The sequence below is a fragment of the Choristoneura fumiferana genome, chromosome 18 (genome assembly GCF_025370935.1).
Source record: "Choristoneura fumiferana chromosome 18, NRCan_CFum_1, whole genome shotgun sequence".
In the NCBI taxonomy this organism is placed as follows: domain Eukaryota; kingdom Metazoa; phylum Arthropoda; class Insecta; order Lepidoptera; family Tortricidae; genus Choristoneura; species Choristoneura fumiferana.
In genome coordinates, this window is record NC_133489.1 from 13,265,355 (window position 1) to 13,282,646 (window position 17,292).

The 17,292-nt window shown below is 38.4% G+C and overlaps 1 protein-coding gene across 1 annotated transcript in view; it reads right to left on the minus strand.

Moving 5' to 3' along the window:
- Nucleotides 1-7,478: 7,478 nt before the first annotated feature.
- LOC141437538 (C-Maf-inducing protein-like) overlaps nucleotides 7,479-17,292 on the minus strand; it is a 36,033-nt gene continuing 26,219 nt past the window's right edge. Inside the window, exons 7-14 of the mRNA XM_074100968.1 lie at nucleotides 16,249-16,487; nucleotides 13,348-13,566; nucleotides 11,647-11,917; nucleotides 11,224-11,322; nucleotides 9,229-9,384; nucleotides 8,679-8,834; nucleotides 7,945-8,089; nucleotides 7,479-7,678 (exon numbers count right to left, since the gene is read on the minus strand). Coding sequence (XP_073957069.1) covers nucleotides 7,554-7,678; nucleotides 7,945-8,089; nucleotides 8,679-8,834; nucleotides 9,229-9,384; nucleotides 11,224-11,322; nucleotides 11,647-11,917; nucleotides 13,348-13,566; nucleotides 16,249-16,487 — 1,410 coding nt within the window. The 3' untranslated portion in view covers nucleotides 7,479-7,553. The remainder of the gene's footprint in view (nucleotides 7,679-7,944; nucleotides 8,090-8,678; nucleotides 8,835-9,228; nucleotides 9,385-11,223; nucleotides 11,323-11,646; nucleotides 11,918-13,347; nucleotides 13,567-16,248; nucleotides 16,488-17,292) is intronic.

The following is a 17,292-nucleotide window of genomic DNA, read 5'->3' on the forward strand; positions in this document are numbered from 1 at the left end:
CTGGATATCTTGGCTGCAGCATCAGCTCATCCTGTTGCCACCATTGCATTGTATGTAGAATCAAATACTGATCGAAACGAATCCAAACACGATATATCTGCTATGGTTTTATCAACAGTGTACCTACGTGTTCTGGATATCCTGGCTGCAGCATCAGGCCGAGAATTCCATAATCTTGCATAGTTATATATCATACATGGGTGTTTCAAATATAAGGTCCCAAATATGTTTGAAAGTAGGGTAAATACTCATTATGCGTCTAAGATTCCTACCACAGCTAACAAAAGAGCTGATGATCTTGAAACGGCTGAACCGATATTGATAAAACATGTTTAAGAACCATCGCTACAAAACCTGCTTTCAAATAAAAAAAAACCGCATTCAAATCGGTCCACCTGTTTAAGAGCTACGGTGCCACAGACAGACATACAGACACACATAGCGGTCAAACTTATAACACCCCTCTTGTTGCGTCGGAGGTTAAAAACACATCGTTAGCCTGTTTTAATATACGTTTGTTTTTAGGAGGTTAGGGGAGATTTAAAAAAAAGACGCAAGATTTTTTTGTTTATTACAAAGAGACTGTATACCAATTTTCAGATTTTTACTTTGAAAACTGCGGAAAGCTCCATACAAACTTAAACCCCCTATTTGAGGGAGATGGGGGGTTAGAAATAGACAAAAAGTTGCCTATGTCACTCTCCGGACCATCAACTATCTCCACATAAAAAACACGTCGATCCATCGCTCCGTTTCGACGTGAAAGACGGACAAACATACACACAAACACACTTTCGCATTTATAATATTAGTATGGATAATACCCGTTCAGGTGAAGTTTAAAGCTTCTTTAAATTGTCGATCATCAGGCATTGCTTTGCAGAATTATTAACTACCAAAGAACTTGAATTCTACTACACAACCACAGGTACGTGCAAAACAGCAGCGTCTGAGCGACACGTGTAATACATTGCCGTGCGTTGTAAGTGGTTTTTGTATTATTTAGCTTGTTTTCCATATTCTTGTATGGCAATATATTGCTCAGGCGGAGACGTTTTGCACGCGAGGGAAGCAGAGTATGAAGCATGGTAATTTGTTGTAATTCATTGTTGCCATTATGAATTTAAAAAAACACTGGGGCCTATTGCATAATTAGACTAATAATATTAGAAAACAGTACAAGTTACTAGTTAGCAATTTACAAGTTGTGTTATTTCGTGTTGCATAATTATTTTCTGTTTTCACTAATTAGGTATATTAGAAAGTTGTGTTGCATAAATTACTAATAATATCTTGAAAGTTACAAGCGAATTCATCATTATTTACAAGTGCTAATAAATTTCGTTGCATAACATTTTTGCTAACTTGTAATAAGCATACCTACTAATATTATTAGCAAAACACAAAATTACAAGTAACAAAGTTGGCTGAGGGAGGTAAACCTTTGGTCATCTGTGGACTTTGCAATGAAAAATATAAACCTTGGCGGGAACAGTAACGTTAACGTAAAACTATTTTCGTAGTAGGTAATTTCTAACTGCGAAAATGGGTTGGGAAGTAACTTGGATCAATTTACACTACCTATGTTTATTCCAGAAACTACATCCGATAATCAAAATTATACGGATACCGCGTATGCAGCTCAGGAAAAATCAGAATGTTGATGATTCTAATAATTTATTTAAATTTACATTAGTAGTAACAACAAAGAATTTCATCCAATTGTTCAAATTTCTTCATTAATAAAAGAAAAAAAAAAATTTTTTTTCCGAAAGTTGATACTGTCCTTTTAAACCTTTAAGTGACGGGTTATTAGATATTGATCATCGTCATCGTCGAATACATGCAAAATATTAAACATTTTTCTTCGATTCAAAACTACCATGGTCCTTGGGTACGTAGTAATAAATACAAGTTACAACTAATAATTTGAATTTTTAGGGGCTGTTTCACCATCCATTGATTAGCGTTAACCGACGGTTAAATGTGATGCCGTCTCCGTCTATTCGAACAAAACAAATAGAGACGGCATCACATCTAACCGCCAGTTAACACTAATCAAAGGATGTTGAAACAGCCCCTTAGACTCGCATTGCAACAAAAACTAATAAAATGCACGTATAGTAGGTACTAGTTATTAGGACTCTATTTTTTCACTTGTATTTTATAACTGGTATTTTATCATGCAACAATATTTTACAAGTTACAACCAAAATTACTAATATTATTAGCTTGTACTTATTCACTTGTATTTTTATCACTCATATTTTGTTATGCAACAGAAAAGACAAGTACAAGTTACAACCAAAATCACTAATAGTATTAGCTTGTACTTTATTATGCAATAGGCCCCTGGTGGTAAATAAAATATAATGTATCTATAACAAGAAACCGACCAAGAGCGTGTCGGACACGCCTGAAATAGGGTTCCGTAGCCATTACGAAAAAATTTAGTAAGTACCTAATATTATACTTACCTACTACCATCCTGATTTTTTTCAAATTTTTCCACCCACGGGTTTAGATTTTAGAGGGGGGGAGCGCTCGATTTTAATGAAGAATTGCACTTTAAAGTTGAATATTTTGCAAACAAATCACTGAATCGAAAAATCGTTAAAAGAGCTATCCAACGATACCCCACACTACAAGGTTGGGTGAGAAAAAAAAATCACCCCCCACTTTGTCTGGAGGTACAATATTTTTTTTTTTGAGTTTTTTGTTGTACCAATTTGTCGGCATAGTTTACATATATATTCGTGCAAAATTAGAGCTTTCTAGCATTGATAGTCCCTGAGCAAAGCCGCGGACGGACAGACAGACAGATAGACATGGCGAAACTATAAGGGTTCCGATTTTGCCATTTTGGTTACGGAACCCTAAAAAGGATATAAAAGGGATACAGTCAAAAGAAACCTTTTTGAAATTTATTTTATTAAAAAACCGCACACTTCGCACACAGTGGACATAAGTCTTATACCTCTTCGTGACACTAATTTCAATGTGTAATACTTAAAACTGTCTGCGTTTACATTATTAATTGGTAATGGTATATTATGAATGAGAAAAGTCAGTAAATTAAATGATGGGGAAATAAATAAATAACACACGCTTATGAAAACAAATAATCTAGAGTGATTTCAAAGTGAAAAAATATCAAATACGTAGATGGTCCCTTATGGGTGGCGGAAAATAAATTCTGACGAATATATCAAACGGGTTGCGAAATAATTGAAATTGAAGATGTATTGGTGGCGAGATTTCGGCGCTGTATTGTGTATATAGTGTCTTTATATGAGCCGACAACCAGCGACCAACTTTCCGCCCGGGATTGATACGGTCAATCGAGATTAATTAATCCAAACTCTATCAAATCAATTGTTACTAATTAGGTACAAAGCAATGACTTCTTGTCTGCAACCTAAATCTGATGGGCAGAATTAATTAACGATAGTCAAACTCGTCCAACCAAATCAAATCGCTTATAAAGTCATTTCATTACCTAGTTATTTCAGTTCCTAAACGACGGGACTTACTCCTCACATTAATATGTTTTTTTTTTGCTTTCTGGAGACTGAATTTCAAAATAAATTTAAAACTTACCTATACATTTAAGTTTATGATGTCAATTAATAACGGTATAAAGACAGGTAGCCTAGAGAAAGATTATCATTAATGAGGGCTATCGCGAATGAATTCGCCGCTAGAGGCGCTAGTGTAGCGTGAGGTCTCCGAAATGTCAAATCTCATAGTTTTTGGGTGAGCTACGCGGGTTTATTTATAATTAGAATAATTTTGTGAATATTTTGCAATATCTGAAATTAATTATGGCAAATATGCGTTCCGGGGCAGAGATTGTCTGTGTTTTGAGACAGTTTTGTCTTTCAGAAACCTTTGTCCTCCCTTTTTTCCGAACAAAACGGGGACTATGCAACACTGTGGCATGCTCGATATTTTTATGGTACGGTTTTAAGGTGTATTAAATATGATTTTAATCTAAACTTTGTTTTCACGCCCGTAATAACAGACTTTGAAAGCCATACTTAAAAACCTCACGCTACAGTGCGCCATCTAGTGAGACAAAAAACGATAGCTCTCATTGCGATGTAGTTAGGTAGGTACTTAATTACACAAGTTTTTTTTACTGCCATTAATTCCAAGGGCGATGCTTATTCAGGCCAAATAAAGTCAATTTCTCCAAGACAACAGTATCCTAGCTCGTCCTACTGTTTAAAATTTAATCAAAAATTTCTAAATGCGTATAATTACTGATGTGCCAAAGGAAATTTTCCGAAATTGCGGAATTTTTCATATAGATAGGAAAATTTTGGAAGCTTCACTCAACGTTATATAAGAATTGAAACTTTCAGTTTGAAATTTAAATTTTCTATATTTCTTGTGAAAATTTCCAGAAATTTCCGAGATTTTTTCCAACATTTTGGAAACTTTCCGCAACATGCACGGTATAACGGACAAAAAGTGTAGTATGATTATGTATAGGTACTTATTTATACATCGATGGGAAGTGTTCCAAGTTTCCGTTTTAACGCGTAGCATTGCATTAATAAGATACAGGTAGATAATTTCATCGCTTGATAATTTTATTAAAATACATAAATCAGGTTTTAATTTAATGAAATAAACTTACTAGTTAATTTAGAATCTTAAGTTTAGTTATAAGAATTGTGCTATAACAAATAAGAAACAGTTACCTCACGAGAGCACACACTACCAACATTCAAAAATGTGTCGTGTTGGTTCTATTCTCACAGCCAACAAGTCTTACATAATCTTAGAGTAACAGTTGAAGCGTATTTTTATTGTAAATACCAATCCATCTAACTATATATCTAACCTATCTAACATCAACACAAGACAGTCGGCACAATGAACGTATCCAGATGCGTCTGGCAAGCTTCACCCCGTAAGAGTCAGTTCCTAGAGTTCCTAGTACCCAATATCATTGGAGATCATTCCTAGGTACTAGGTAAGTATACCAGTAGGTATTCCGTACACCTTCGCGTCTTGTTTTCCACCAATGTCTGAACACGTCTATTGTTTTCGCTTGATATTAAATGCATGACAATAAATATTTAATTGCAACTCCAACTGTTACGATCCATGCGCCTTGTTCATTCTCAGAGACACCACCGTTAAGCCCAAGTTTCGGTATTGGATAACTGTAGAAAATGGTAGCGCTACCGTCTTCTCCGTATTTATTTAACTTAAGTTAAATATTGTTTCATAATTTCATGATATTGAAAACATCGAGCACTCCCTCTTATTTAGTACAATATTAACATTCACACAAACCACCACAGTATTATAAATTTACTTTCATTGACAGTGACAGGCCAAGTATTTGTTTTCTAATAAGTTCTTAATATTACACCACTCCATACATCGCAGGCAACTTGTAAATAAATAACTTACTTATTTTCACAACTTTCATACAGTTAAACATTGACATAAAACGATTTTAAAGAGTAAGTTTGTACGTGTACTGACAATATCTATTTTAGGTTCCAGTTTTTTAAGATATTTTATACCTATTGCAGTAAAATATAGCCAGCAACTGATAACGGAGAAAGAGCTCATAGACATGTCGGCGGCCGATCGTAAAATCCGCCAGATCACGAAATTCCTAGGCATATCGTGAAACGCCGCCATTTCATGATATGCCTAAACGTTGGCCAGGCATATCACGATGTGCCTGAGAAATAATACGGCAGATCGATTAGAGCAACGCATTCGTCGATATTCCTAGCTCTATACCGGGCACATCGTAAAATAGTGGCCAAAAAAGAAACTATTTTAACTGTCAGTCAGTTATTTTAACTGTCAGTTTAAGCCTTAAATCAAGATTTAAATATATTTTTTGTTAAAAATTTCACTTTTAATCAGCTTTTTTGCAGACTACTTTTTGTTGATTGCACGTGCATTGTCATCTTAACTACATATACGACCCGTACCAAATTTCAAGTCGGTACTATTAATCGTTGAGGAGTTTCGAGGAGTTTCCTCCTGCGCGAGACGAGCCTGGCAGGTTCACCAAGATGTCACTGCCAGATTATTGTATTGTCACCAAATTTACATAAGTAAGTATGTAAAATCTCAAGTCAGTCCGAGCACAGACAGTGGGTGAATTGTGGGTCAAATTTAGAGACTGGCCAATGAAAGCTGTCCCAAAATGAAGCTGACAACAGTTGCTGTACACTGATTAAACGATGTTGATACTTAGATATTTATTTAAATTTTCCATATATTAAATTAAACTCGAGACTTCAAGCTACATCAACATTCATTATAGTAATGTGTGAAAGTTGATGATGCACTTTAGGTAGTCCCTTGGTAAATTTTATGACCTTTGTCAGTGCCCATTAACGTACAGTCCAGACGTATCAATTTTTGGACCATTTTGACCAGATTGGCATTGAATATATCTTATAATATAACATTTTAATCCTAACATAATCTGATAACATTTTCCATTTTGAGGGTGGTAGATGTTGAATTAAAGAAAAAGTAATTTATTCATTTCTTACAGCAGAAGTATCAAAATTATCTAAGCTGGGCTAGAATGACAATATGAAAATTTTGACAATCTCAAAAATGATACCAGATTAAAGTTTCGTAAAAAATGCGTGGACAGCTTTCGCTGGCCAGAGTCTAGCTTCCAACTTTTTACCCAAATAAATAAATAAACAGGGCAAGCTAAATAAAAGCTTGTTAATAAGCCTACAAGACGTCCTTAAATATTGGAGAATTAGTACAGTATATTAATTTCAATGAATAGGTATTAACGAAAATATAAGTCTGAAAAACTCGTAGGCGATGCTTTTGTACTTACTTAAACATGAACCTACACATACACACCTAGGAACTAAAACTAATTGGTGTAAACAGTCTTACTGGTGACAGCATCCTTTCAAATAACTAACTCATATTCTTCATATACAGTCAAATTGATCTACTAAGATAATAAAACAAGTACTTAGATCATATCATAATCTAAGGTAGGTACGAATTCGGTTTGTAATTACAGACACATTAATCATTATTAAATTCGAATATTTTGTGTGCCTAATTTTAATTCAAAGATGGACACATTTTCAATCACAACACCTCATTACGATCAAACATACCCTCAAGTAATTAATATATGTATATCTACTGGAGAATAAAATAGTGGTGGTGTTTTGAGATCGCAAGTGAAGCTGTTTTCTGGTACATTCCAATGATTCTGACCAGTTGTGAAATAACGAGATACAAAATAGAACGAAACCAGTCGAATTTAAGGATTAGGTATTACAAGAACGGTTCTTGTGAGAACCTTCATGTTGTATGTATCTCGCTGGATATAATTATACCAGGAGACCCGAGTACATTGTTTAAATTGTGGAACCTTCTCCTACCACCTGTACTTATCCGGCAACAAAGCTTGTGGTCCTGTAACCATTTGGAGCTAATTGAATATCCACTTGGAATGATTAATTTCAGTTTATTTTGCATTTCATAACTGCTGATGTTTAAGGCATTTGGCTGGGGGACCGCTGTCACCACGCCTCTGTGTAGCGGATGTCATACTCCTGGAGGTGAGGCAGCCTCTCTCGCAAGATCTCGAAGGCTTCTGCAGACAGCTTGGTGCTGTTCAGATTCAGGCGGCGCAGACTGGAAAGTCCTGGCGAGGTAAATGGAGTCTTGTATAGCATTTGTAGTTTCGAGTAATTGATGAGTTGGGTTGTAATTTCGGATTCTCTACCTCTCAAGCTTAAAAATTGGAACTTTTATGAGCAAAGTTTGATTTTTGTATGCGTTTTTATCAAAAATGATATTTCCCTGAATGGCTATTTGGATGCCTCTAATAAATTCTTTAAGACTAGCATTGAAAAAATCTGCTGCGATACAAAACAGAAGTTAGGTAAATACCTATCTATGGTCACTTACCAGAGAGTGCCTCAATCCCCTTATCTGAAACAGGAGTCTCGCAAAGGTTCAGCACTTGTAGCCGCGTCAGGTGCTCCGCGATGAGCTGCACCCCAGTGTCCCCGAATTGGGTCGCCCACAAGTTCAAGTAACGAAGAGACGGCAGCTGACAAAACAAAACATATATAGGCACTTTAAGTATTTGCGAGTGAATTTGAGAGAAACGAAACCAACATAATTTAGGAAGGAAGAGAGCAAATCGGTGATGTAATGCCAAGCAATTATCCGTGCCTATCTGGACAGCCAGCCGCAATAAACAGAAGGAATTGAACCACATTTCCAACAGGATGAATTGACCTCCAAGAAGAGCCAAAGATCTACTAACAATCACTTTGCGTCGAAGGTCTGTAGGACGGTGGTCGATATATTTACTATCCCGGTTGAGCTTAGCGTAGGTAAACTTGGCTCTAACGCTACAAAAACCTTGTAAGCGTGAGGGGTTTGGGGGCTCAGAAGCGTTTCAACCGCCATTTCCCGTGTGTTACAAAAATTCAAGCATTCTATTAACTTAAACTAATTGCAATTCTGCGACCACACACCACACCAGACGTGATGCTTGAGATTTTTGATTGACACCTATTATTATCTACTACATTTTGGTAACACACGGGAAACAGTGGTTAAAACGCTATAGAGCCTCATCCAAAGGCGTCACTTTACTGGATTGTCGATATACATATGAACTATTTAGGTACCTTGATAAGATGCTGCGCACAGGCACTGGTGACGCTGGTGAAGGCGAGTGAGAGGCACTCGAGGTTGCCAAGCGCACCCGCTTCCAACAGGGCTGCGACGTCCGCGTCAGTCGCGCGCACCGGCAGTGCCAGCCGCCGCGGGCCGCCCTCCGCTTGCTGCAATACAATAGTACATTACCCACTAGGAACTAAGAATCTTTTAGAGTAGAGATTATACAGACGATAGGTACTAAGGGTGCAAGGGCGTACAGGGCATAATCGGAAGGGGGAACTTCCTGGAGGTTGCTTTTCAATCATAATTTTTCAAAATTGTCATTATTTCAGTCGCTTTAGCCAAAAACAACTTCAAGTATGAAGTTCAACGAACAATTTCCAAAAAATATCGTAACTCCAAATTAATGTGTGCTGGGATGATGATGATGATGATGATCCTTTGATTGCGTTGACTTTGAGCATACGGATGGCCTGACAGATGAATAGACAGACAAGTGGACATCAAAGGACTGAGGTACGGAACTTCAAAAATGATCAATTCACTTTTAATACTGACCAATCTCTGGAGGTTGTTCTGCCGTTCGCACAAATCTTTATAATACTTCTGGCCAAGGTCAGTGCCCTGCAGCGCGGCGATGATTTCCAGCTGAGTCTGCTCGCCGCTCGCCACCTCCCACTCCAGCATAAGGCACAAAGCCTCCAAAGCAGCGGGCTGGAAAGTAATGATTTTATGAGGTTAATGTCCTCTGTACCAGTTTTTAAGTTTTATATGATTATAATTATCTCATTAGGCTCTTTATTTTGCATGCGTACGCGTATGCACGGCAATTAATTTTTGAATCTTTGTAAAATTGTTCTCCGAGTTGGGACTCAGGAGGGTATGTTAGGTATAATTTTTGTATAGAAATGTTGTCCTGTAAGTAGATTACGGCATAAAACAGTAAAAAATTGGTCAAGTGCGAGTCGGACTCGTACATGAAGGGTTCCGTAAACAGTTCAGTAAATGCTTTTCTTAAAATTCTTCTAATAAATAAGCTTTTTTTTGCTGACTGCACTTTATGCCCCTGGTTACCAAAGTACTCGTTAAGACGAATCAAACGAGTCCAAACTCGATGCGGTCGTGTCGTTTATCACAGAATTCCTATGGTCACCCGCTAGTATCATCAGATCAGCTCCATGTTATAATAATATTGCATTGTCATCGGATTAATACATGCGTGTAAAATTTCAGCTCAATCGGTTGAAGTCCACTTCAAATTTGAGTTGAAAGATTCCACCCGAACAAACATAGTTACATTACACTGCAAATAAATATAATGCTTGTAATAAGATTTTGTTAAAATTCAAGTTTTTTTTGCCGAATGTACTTTTTGTTGACTGTATTTGCATTGTCATCTAAACTACCAAATCTGTACCAAATTTCAAGTCGATCGGACCACTGGAAGTGGGTCAAATTTAGCTTCCAAGACTTGACCCAAACAAACAATAAATAAATAAATAAACAAACAGGGCAAGCTAAAGAAAAGCTTCTAAAAATATCGCTGATATAAAAAACAATTTGAATTCTCATCCTCTTTGGTTCTGGCTGTTTGCTTCTGAAACAACTGCCCGCGCCGCGCGCGGCTCAAAAAAAAATGGCTGTCAGCGCAGTTCATTCGCGGGAAATTCGGCGGACTTCGTATGTTGTGTAAATTAAATAATAAGAAGCTCTTAAACTGTATTACAAACCTTGTAAATAGTGTTAAATACTTAGTATGATTTTTTTAGTGTAAAAAACAATAGGTAAACAAAGATTAGTATGGTGTGGATTTGGCGAGCGCTTTATCAAAGTTGGCTTCATTGAGGTTTGTGGTTCTTAAATTGCTTTATTAATTTTGCACAAAAACGAATAAACCGCACAATCAGACAGTCACTATATTATAATTATCGAAGCTTTTATAAAACATCATTAAAATCGCAAACTTAATGGTAAATATTCAAACGACAGCCAGACGTTGCTAGGCGACTCGGTCGCCGTAGCAACGGCTATTAACGCCTAGCAACCAAAAAACGCTGAAAAAAACACGTTTCTTGTATGACGACCCCCTTTAATTTGTAACTTAATTTTATTTTTAATATTTGTTGTTATAGCGGCCACAGTAATACATATAATCTGTGAAAATTTCAAGTGTCTAACTTTTACGGCTTAAGAGATAGAGCCCTGTGACAGACGGATGGACAGACAGACAGCGGAGTCTCAGTAATAGGGTCCCGTTGGCACTCTTTGGGTACGGAACCCTAAAAACGGATAAAAAAGCAATTACAATTTTACATATAAGCATTTTATGTCAAAAATTTGGCAGTGGCGCGGAAAGTGGCGCCTCTCATTTAAATAACTCTTTTATGACTCTACCCATCTACAGACATACGACATAGTTGGCAAAAACTCACTAGCAACCCCTGATGTTTAACAAAGACTCCAAAGTACTTAAATAGTCAAAAAGTATTAACTTTATTTAAATTATAACATGCTTTACTTGGTAATTATAATAATATACATAACAATACTCACGTGCTCCGTTAACGCGACTAGAAGAAAGTCCGGCAGTTGCTTACTCATGCTTTGCAGGAAACTTTTCCTTTTCGAGCAACATTTCAATAAGCTGCCAACCTGAAACGTTAGATGCGCATTAATTAAATCTCAATTCGCATGTGCCCAATCGTTTTATTATATATTTAATGAGTGTTTTATGTTAAATTCGTGGTAGCAAAATACAGTTTTCTCTGTTAAGTTTTCATCAAAAGCGACACTCACTATGTCTCCCCAAAGCTGGTACAGCTGCCTATGCGGGAGCGCAAGCAGCGGATCCGCGGGGGAGGCGGCGTGGGTCGAAAACGGCGAGCGAAGACGCGCAGCATGAGTCAGAGGCTAGCGCGCTCTTAACGCTGCCTAACCGCGCCCAATATCCTCGCACACATCAAAAGCGACACTCACCATGTCTCCCCAAAGCTGGCACAGCTGTCTATGCGGGAGCGCGAGCAGCGGATCCGCGGGGGAGGCGGCGCGGAGCCAGGAGGGCGGGTGCGGGCGCGCGGCGCGCGCGGGCGCCACGGCGGCGTGCACGGCGCAGCGCGCGTCCCCGGCCAGCGCGCGCAGCACGCCGCCCAGCCGCGCCGCCACGCGCCCGCATGCCAGCGCGCCGGCGCACAGCGGCACCGGCTGCAACACGCCGGCCACTACGCACACCCAGTCCTCGTACTCACACCTGACAATAAAAGAAAGGCTTGGTTCGGGATCCTTTCGACTGCCATAACTTTATAAACAAGTCATAATGTACTTAATGTTTGTCATAATTTTTTCCGCTGAAACCGTACATTTTTTATATTTTTTTTAAAAGGTCATCCTGTTAGAACTCTATAGATTAGGGTAGGTTTGTTTTATAACAATTCTGAAAAATAGATGGTATCAGAGAAAAAAAGAGTTATGTCAAACATTACATTATCACTAACAATTTTCGACCAGTCGATATCTATAGACCCAATTGTTTACAGTTGGGAGTAAACCTGCTTAATCATTTCCAAGAATCGTTCCATTCGAAATTTAATTACCCCTTTTTTAAATTGAATTGAAATAAAAAAACATATACTAAACAACATGTAATGAAATACATCAAAATTAACTATGAGAAATGAACTATGTAAATTAATGACAAAAACACACACACACTTACTTACATACATTTATATGCATAATATTAGAACCATTATTTTACATTATTCCATCTACGTCCTTCTCAACGTGTTGTCGCTTCTAGTCATCTGAACTCTGTGAGTTACCTGTACTTTACAAAGATACATTGAGTGACAAAGAAGCGATCATAACGACCCTAATTTTAAACCACTAAGTGCCATATAACGATTAACGAGTTTCTCACTGGCAAAACCGGAATCACCTCACTACCTAATTACCATGTTTACGTTGAAGTGTATCGGCTGATTCGTTAAATTACCCTCTTTGTGTTTTTTTTCGCTCATTCCATGAAATAGTAATGTATTAAATAGCTTTAGGTTCTCATGAAAGTGAATTGTTAAATTCTTAATGGGAATAAAGAATCTTAAACCTGAAACCTGAATATCGGCTATGATATCGGTAAAAAATATTTTTCGCTTCTCATGCTCGTAAAGTTCGTGTTTATGCTGTACCTATCTAGGCGACATAAAATGACTTTTTATGCTCTAGTGCATTAAATAAAATCTTCGTCTAATACCAGCTCAAGACCAAGGTAATCAGGTGTCAACAGCCACAAACAAAAAGTTTCTATATATTTTTTAAATATTTTTTAATTTATATAAAACTAAAAATCAATTTAATCAATCATAATAAATCAGTAAAATTAAAATAATGGAATTATTATAAAAATGCATAAATAGTACATAGAAAGTGAATCATTGTTTCCACTGTTGCTATTTCATTTCCTCGCCATCGAAGTGAAAAGCAGAGTGTAAAACTCGATCATTAAACCCATTTTCCCCTCGACGTGTCTATCTACCCTCGCCGTACCGGCTCGGGTGGCTATATGAATGCCTCGGGTAAAATGGCTCGTTTTATGCTCTTGTTGTACAATCTACTATAGTAGGTTTAAAGCCCACGCACGTTTAATTATTTGACGCCCAAACTTTGTCGTCACCAACTCACATATGTTCTAGAATGTCAGCAAAGCAAAGCACATCGTCTTCAGCGTCGTCGCAGAGGTGAGGCGTCGGCTGGTCGCGGAAGCGGTGGTCGAGCGCAGCCAGCGCGACCGCCGCGAGGTTGGGCGCCGCGCGGGGGTGCGGGCACGCGGCACGCTCGCCGTGCGTCACCTCCACGAACCGGCGCACCAACGCTGCGCCGGAGTTGTGTGAACTTACCGCACTGTTGACAAGTAAAAAGAAATAATGGGTCTATATCGTGTCGCCGAATTGTGATTGTTTATCCTAATGTGTTCTATTGTCGATTGTCCTAATTGTCAATTATACTGAAACCAACGACTTTTCAGGAAATTTATAAAATAAACTTAACCTAAACAACCAATTTTAAGTAACCAACGCATGAGGTATTCTGAAATATTTTCATTTTTAGGTGTTAGTGCAATCGATCATTAGAACAACATTATAGGTACATTAGGACAAACAACGTTAGACGATATGTCGGGCTCCCGGAAATATTTGATTGATATTCATTTAATTTTTACTTGCGTGTCGGATGGAGGTAGGTACCTAGCTGTCTTGCATTTGTGATAGTGAAGGAACGCAGAAAGAATGGAAATTAGTTTATTGAGTGAGAGGAAGTTTATTTAGCTCAGGTGTCATTCTTAATTACACAATAGTGATAAGTGATATATTGATAACAATGCATACTAAAGTTTAATTATTTAACAAGCACCGTCAAAGTGTATTTGATAAGTAGGTACGTAGCTGCAGTATTTAAATAAAGAATATAGTTTTATTCTATCTTTAGTCACAAAATTATAATATCTGATAACCTATTGACGAAAATGTCAGTAGTCGATAACAATAGGTATTTATTTAAGTGCTTTATTTATACTTTCATTTTCTTGCTGACCTTTACTTGATGTCACTCAAGTAGGGTTCATTGTCTTTTTTCTATAATGTATTCTAAAATTTTACTATTGCACTATCATTCATCAATTTAGTCGCACTCAAGGTATAGTGACATGTTGAGGTTTATAATATGACTCTACATAGAGCTCTAGGCAAAGATAGTGTCATGGTCACTGTGTCGCGCACTGTAGTACGCTCGACCACGTGAACATAGCCTTATATAATCCGCAGCTAGAACGTTCATCTTACATGGACATTGGACAATAGTGTATTCTTAATATCCCATTCTCTAAGTAAATAGCGTCATAAATTGCTGTAAAATTATGTTGAAAGTATGCAAAACAACAATAATTGACGTCACAGCACCTGAACCTAACTAACCCGTTGCAGCGCCGGTTGATGTTTATTGGTCGCCATATTATTAAGTTAACCTTTATTGTACACAAATGAGGCTACGAGGCTAATGTTGTGCTGCACCAGGTCAGCACATTTAATAATGTGCTCTGTCAACGGCGTAAATGGGTGTAGCTATTAGTGGGCGCTGGCCCCAAGGTCTTTTCGTAAGGCACCGAGGCTCGGCACAATGGGTGCTTTTGTTTGTTTCAAATTAGGAAGAGCGACTGTGTGACCGGCTCGACTTGCATTTATGGCCTAAACGTTTTAGAATTGCCGCTGCGCACTTGACCTCCACTGGATGCGAGCGTGTGATGCACTGCCACTTACATTTCACGATTTTCTATTATTGTCCGGTTTTACGATACGTTATGACGTTCTTTACTACGATTACTACAAGTTATTGTCACTCTCATACTTCATTGAATACCATGATGATAAGGAAATTTCACAGTGGCTGTATAAAACGTACCTATCTGATCTAACGCTTGTAATCTTTCGTATTAAATCGGTGTCCAATTTTGGAACAGGAAACCTTTTGGAATGGTTTTTTATCATTTTCTTATAATAACCAAAAGAGATCATACCTAAGTACATAGTACATAGTTCTAAATTTTTAAACCAAAACTTTTAACAAATATTTTTTAAAGGCAATACAAAGTTGTGTGTTTATCTGTTTAGAATTTGTTTCTTTTTACTTTACAATTTAGATTTTAGAGTCAAACCTGTACCGCATGCATGGATAATCAAAAATCACCCTGTCTAGCGTGGGCAAAACGGGTCAACTATTTCGATTAGAGGTGGGTAAATCCGGATCTGAAGATTCAAAAGAGTCAGATCCTCAAGCGGATCCGAATCCCTTAATGACTCCTTTCAAATCTTATTGACTCCGGAGTTACTAACTCCGACTGGATCGAGCGGCTCGCCTCGCTCGTGATCGCCGTCACGCTCACTCACACTGACTCGCTCCGTCCGCCTGCTTTCGCTCTCGCTCGGCTCGGATCGGATCGGCAGGGCTACTACGAAACTCGAAGTTCGTATCGTACCGTCCCTCTCGCTCTCGTATTAAATAGTATAAGTGTCAGAGGGACCGCACGACACGAACTTAGATTTTGGAGTTTCATAGTAGCCCTGCGGATCGGATCTTGGACTTGGATCTTATTATCTATGTTTGGTTGGTCGGTTCGGTTCGGTTCGGTTCGTAGTAGCCCTGCGGATCGGATCTTGGACTTGGATCTTATTATCTATGTTTGGTTGGTCGGTTCGGTTCTTGTACTTCAGTTCAGTCAGCGGGTGGGGCACCGCAGTACCGTACCGACACCGACCGACCGAACCGAGCCGGAGCGGATCGGCCATAGATAAATTAATAATCGCTCGAAAGAACCGGAGTCAATAAAAGAGTCGGATTCAATAAGCGGATTCGGTACCGACACCGGAGCTGGATCTAGTGAGTCAGATCACTTCGCGGAGTTGAGATTACCCATGTCTAATTTCGATAGGCCATAACGCAGATCGCACAGTTTTTATGAATAACAATAGCAAAGCTGCGCACGTCACGGGTCATAAAACATGTTTAGCGCTCGCGCACACTGGTCGGTACCTAATGTAATCTCTGACGAGCCGTCGGGCGTTGGGTGCTCTTGCGAAATCCACGTTGCGCGTGAGCACGCGGCGCACGGGCGGCGCGAGCGCGGGCAGCGGCGCGGCGCGCGGCCGCCGCCGGCACAGCCGCGCCAGCAGCGCGCACAGCTCGCTCGTAGCGCAGCGCTCCGCCAGCAAGGGCGCCGCCACCATCGTCGCCTTCTCCGCCCACTCTTCCCAATCGGGGCTCTCCTTTTTCTGAAATTACTATTTGTATTAGCCTTTTTGTACAAAGTTCAAACGGGTGCCGTTCTACGAGTATCAGTATAAATACTTTTTGTACAACAAGGTTCCGGCTAATAACGTGAATCATGATAAACAGTGCATAACTTTTGAAAGCATAACTTTTAATTACATTACACTAATTTCGCATAACAACTTTTATCATAATATGCACATATTATTTTGTATAATGATCAAAATGCATACCAACATTTGATATAATGTCCCACTGCTGGGCACAGGCCTCCTCTCAGAATGGTATAATATCACTTTTCTCAAAAATGTCCGTAAAAGTTGACATTATTCTTTACATATCAGAAGGTGAAGTGCATAGTTTATGGTCAGTAAAAAATAAAAAAGTTAAAAAGATTGCAGGCGCGCTAGCTCGACAATAATGAATTAGCGCGCCTGCAATCAGTCACTTTTTTTTAAAGTTAAAAAGGCCATGGAAATGTTGGCACAAGTCGTATACAGCCAAGTCTAATGGCCGGTATCAGATATTTTGTTGGAACTCCGGTCTTTTTCTATTGGGTCTGAAATAGCTTGTGGTGTTTTCGGTGGAAAAATACACCTGCAGTTTATTTTTAATGAAAAAAGGCGGGAAAGCATAAGAAAAATATTGCAATAAAATTAAATTTTATAATAAGTCTATTTTGAGAAAAAGTTTGTTCTATTTCAGAATTATTCACCATTTTTGAGAAAAGATTTATATTAGTCTCGGCTGGAATAGCAATTGCTGGCTTCGTATTAGTTAAACGGACTCTCAAGCTCGTCCGTTTAA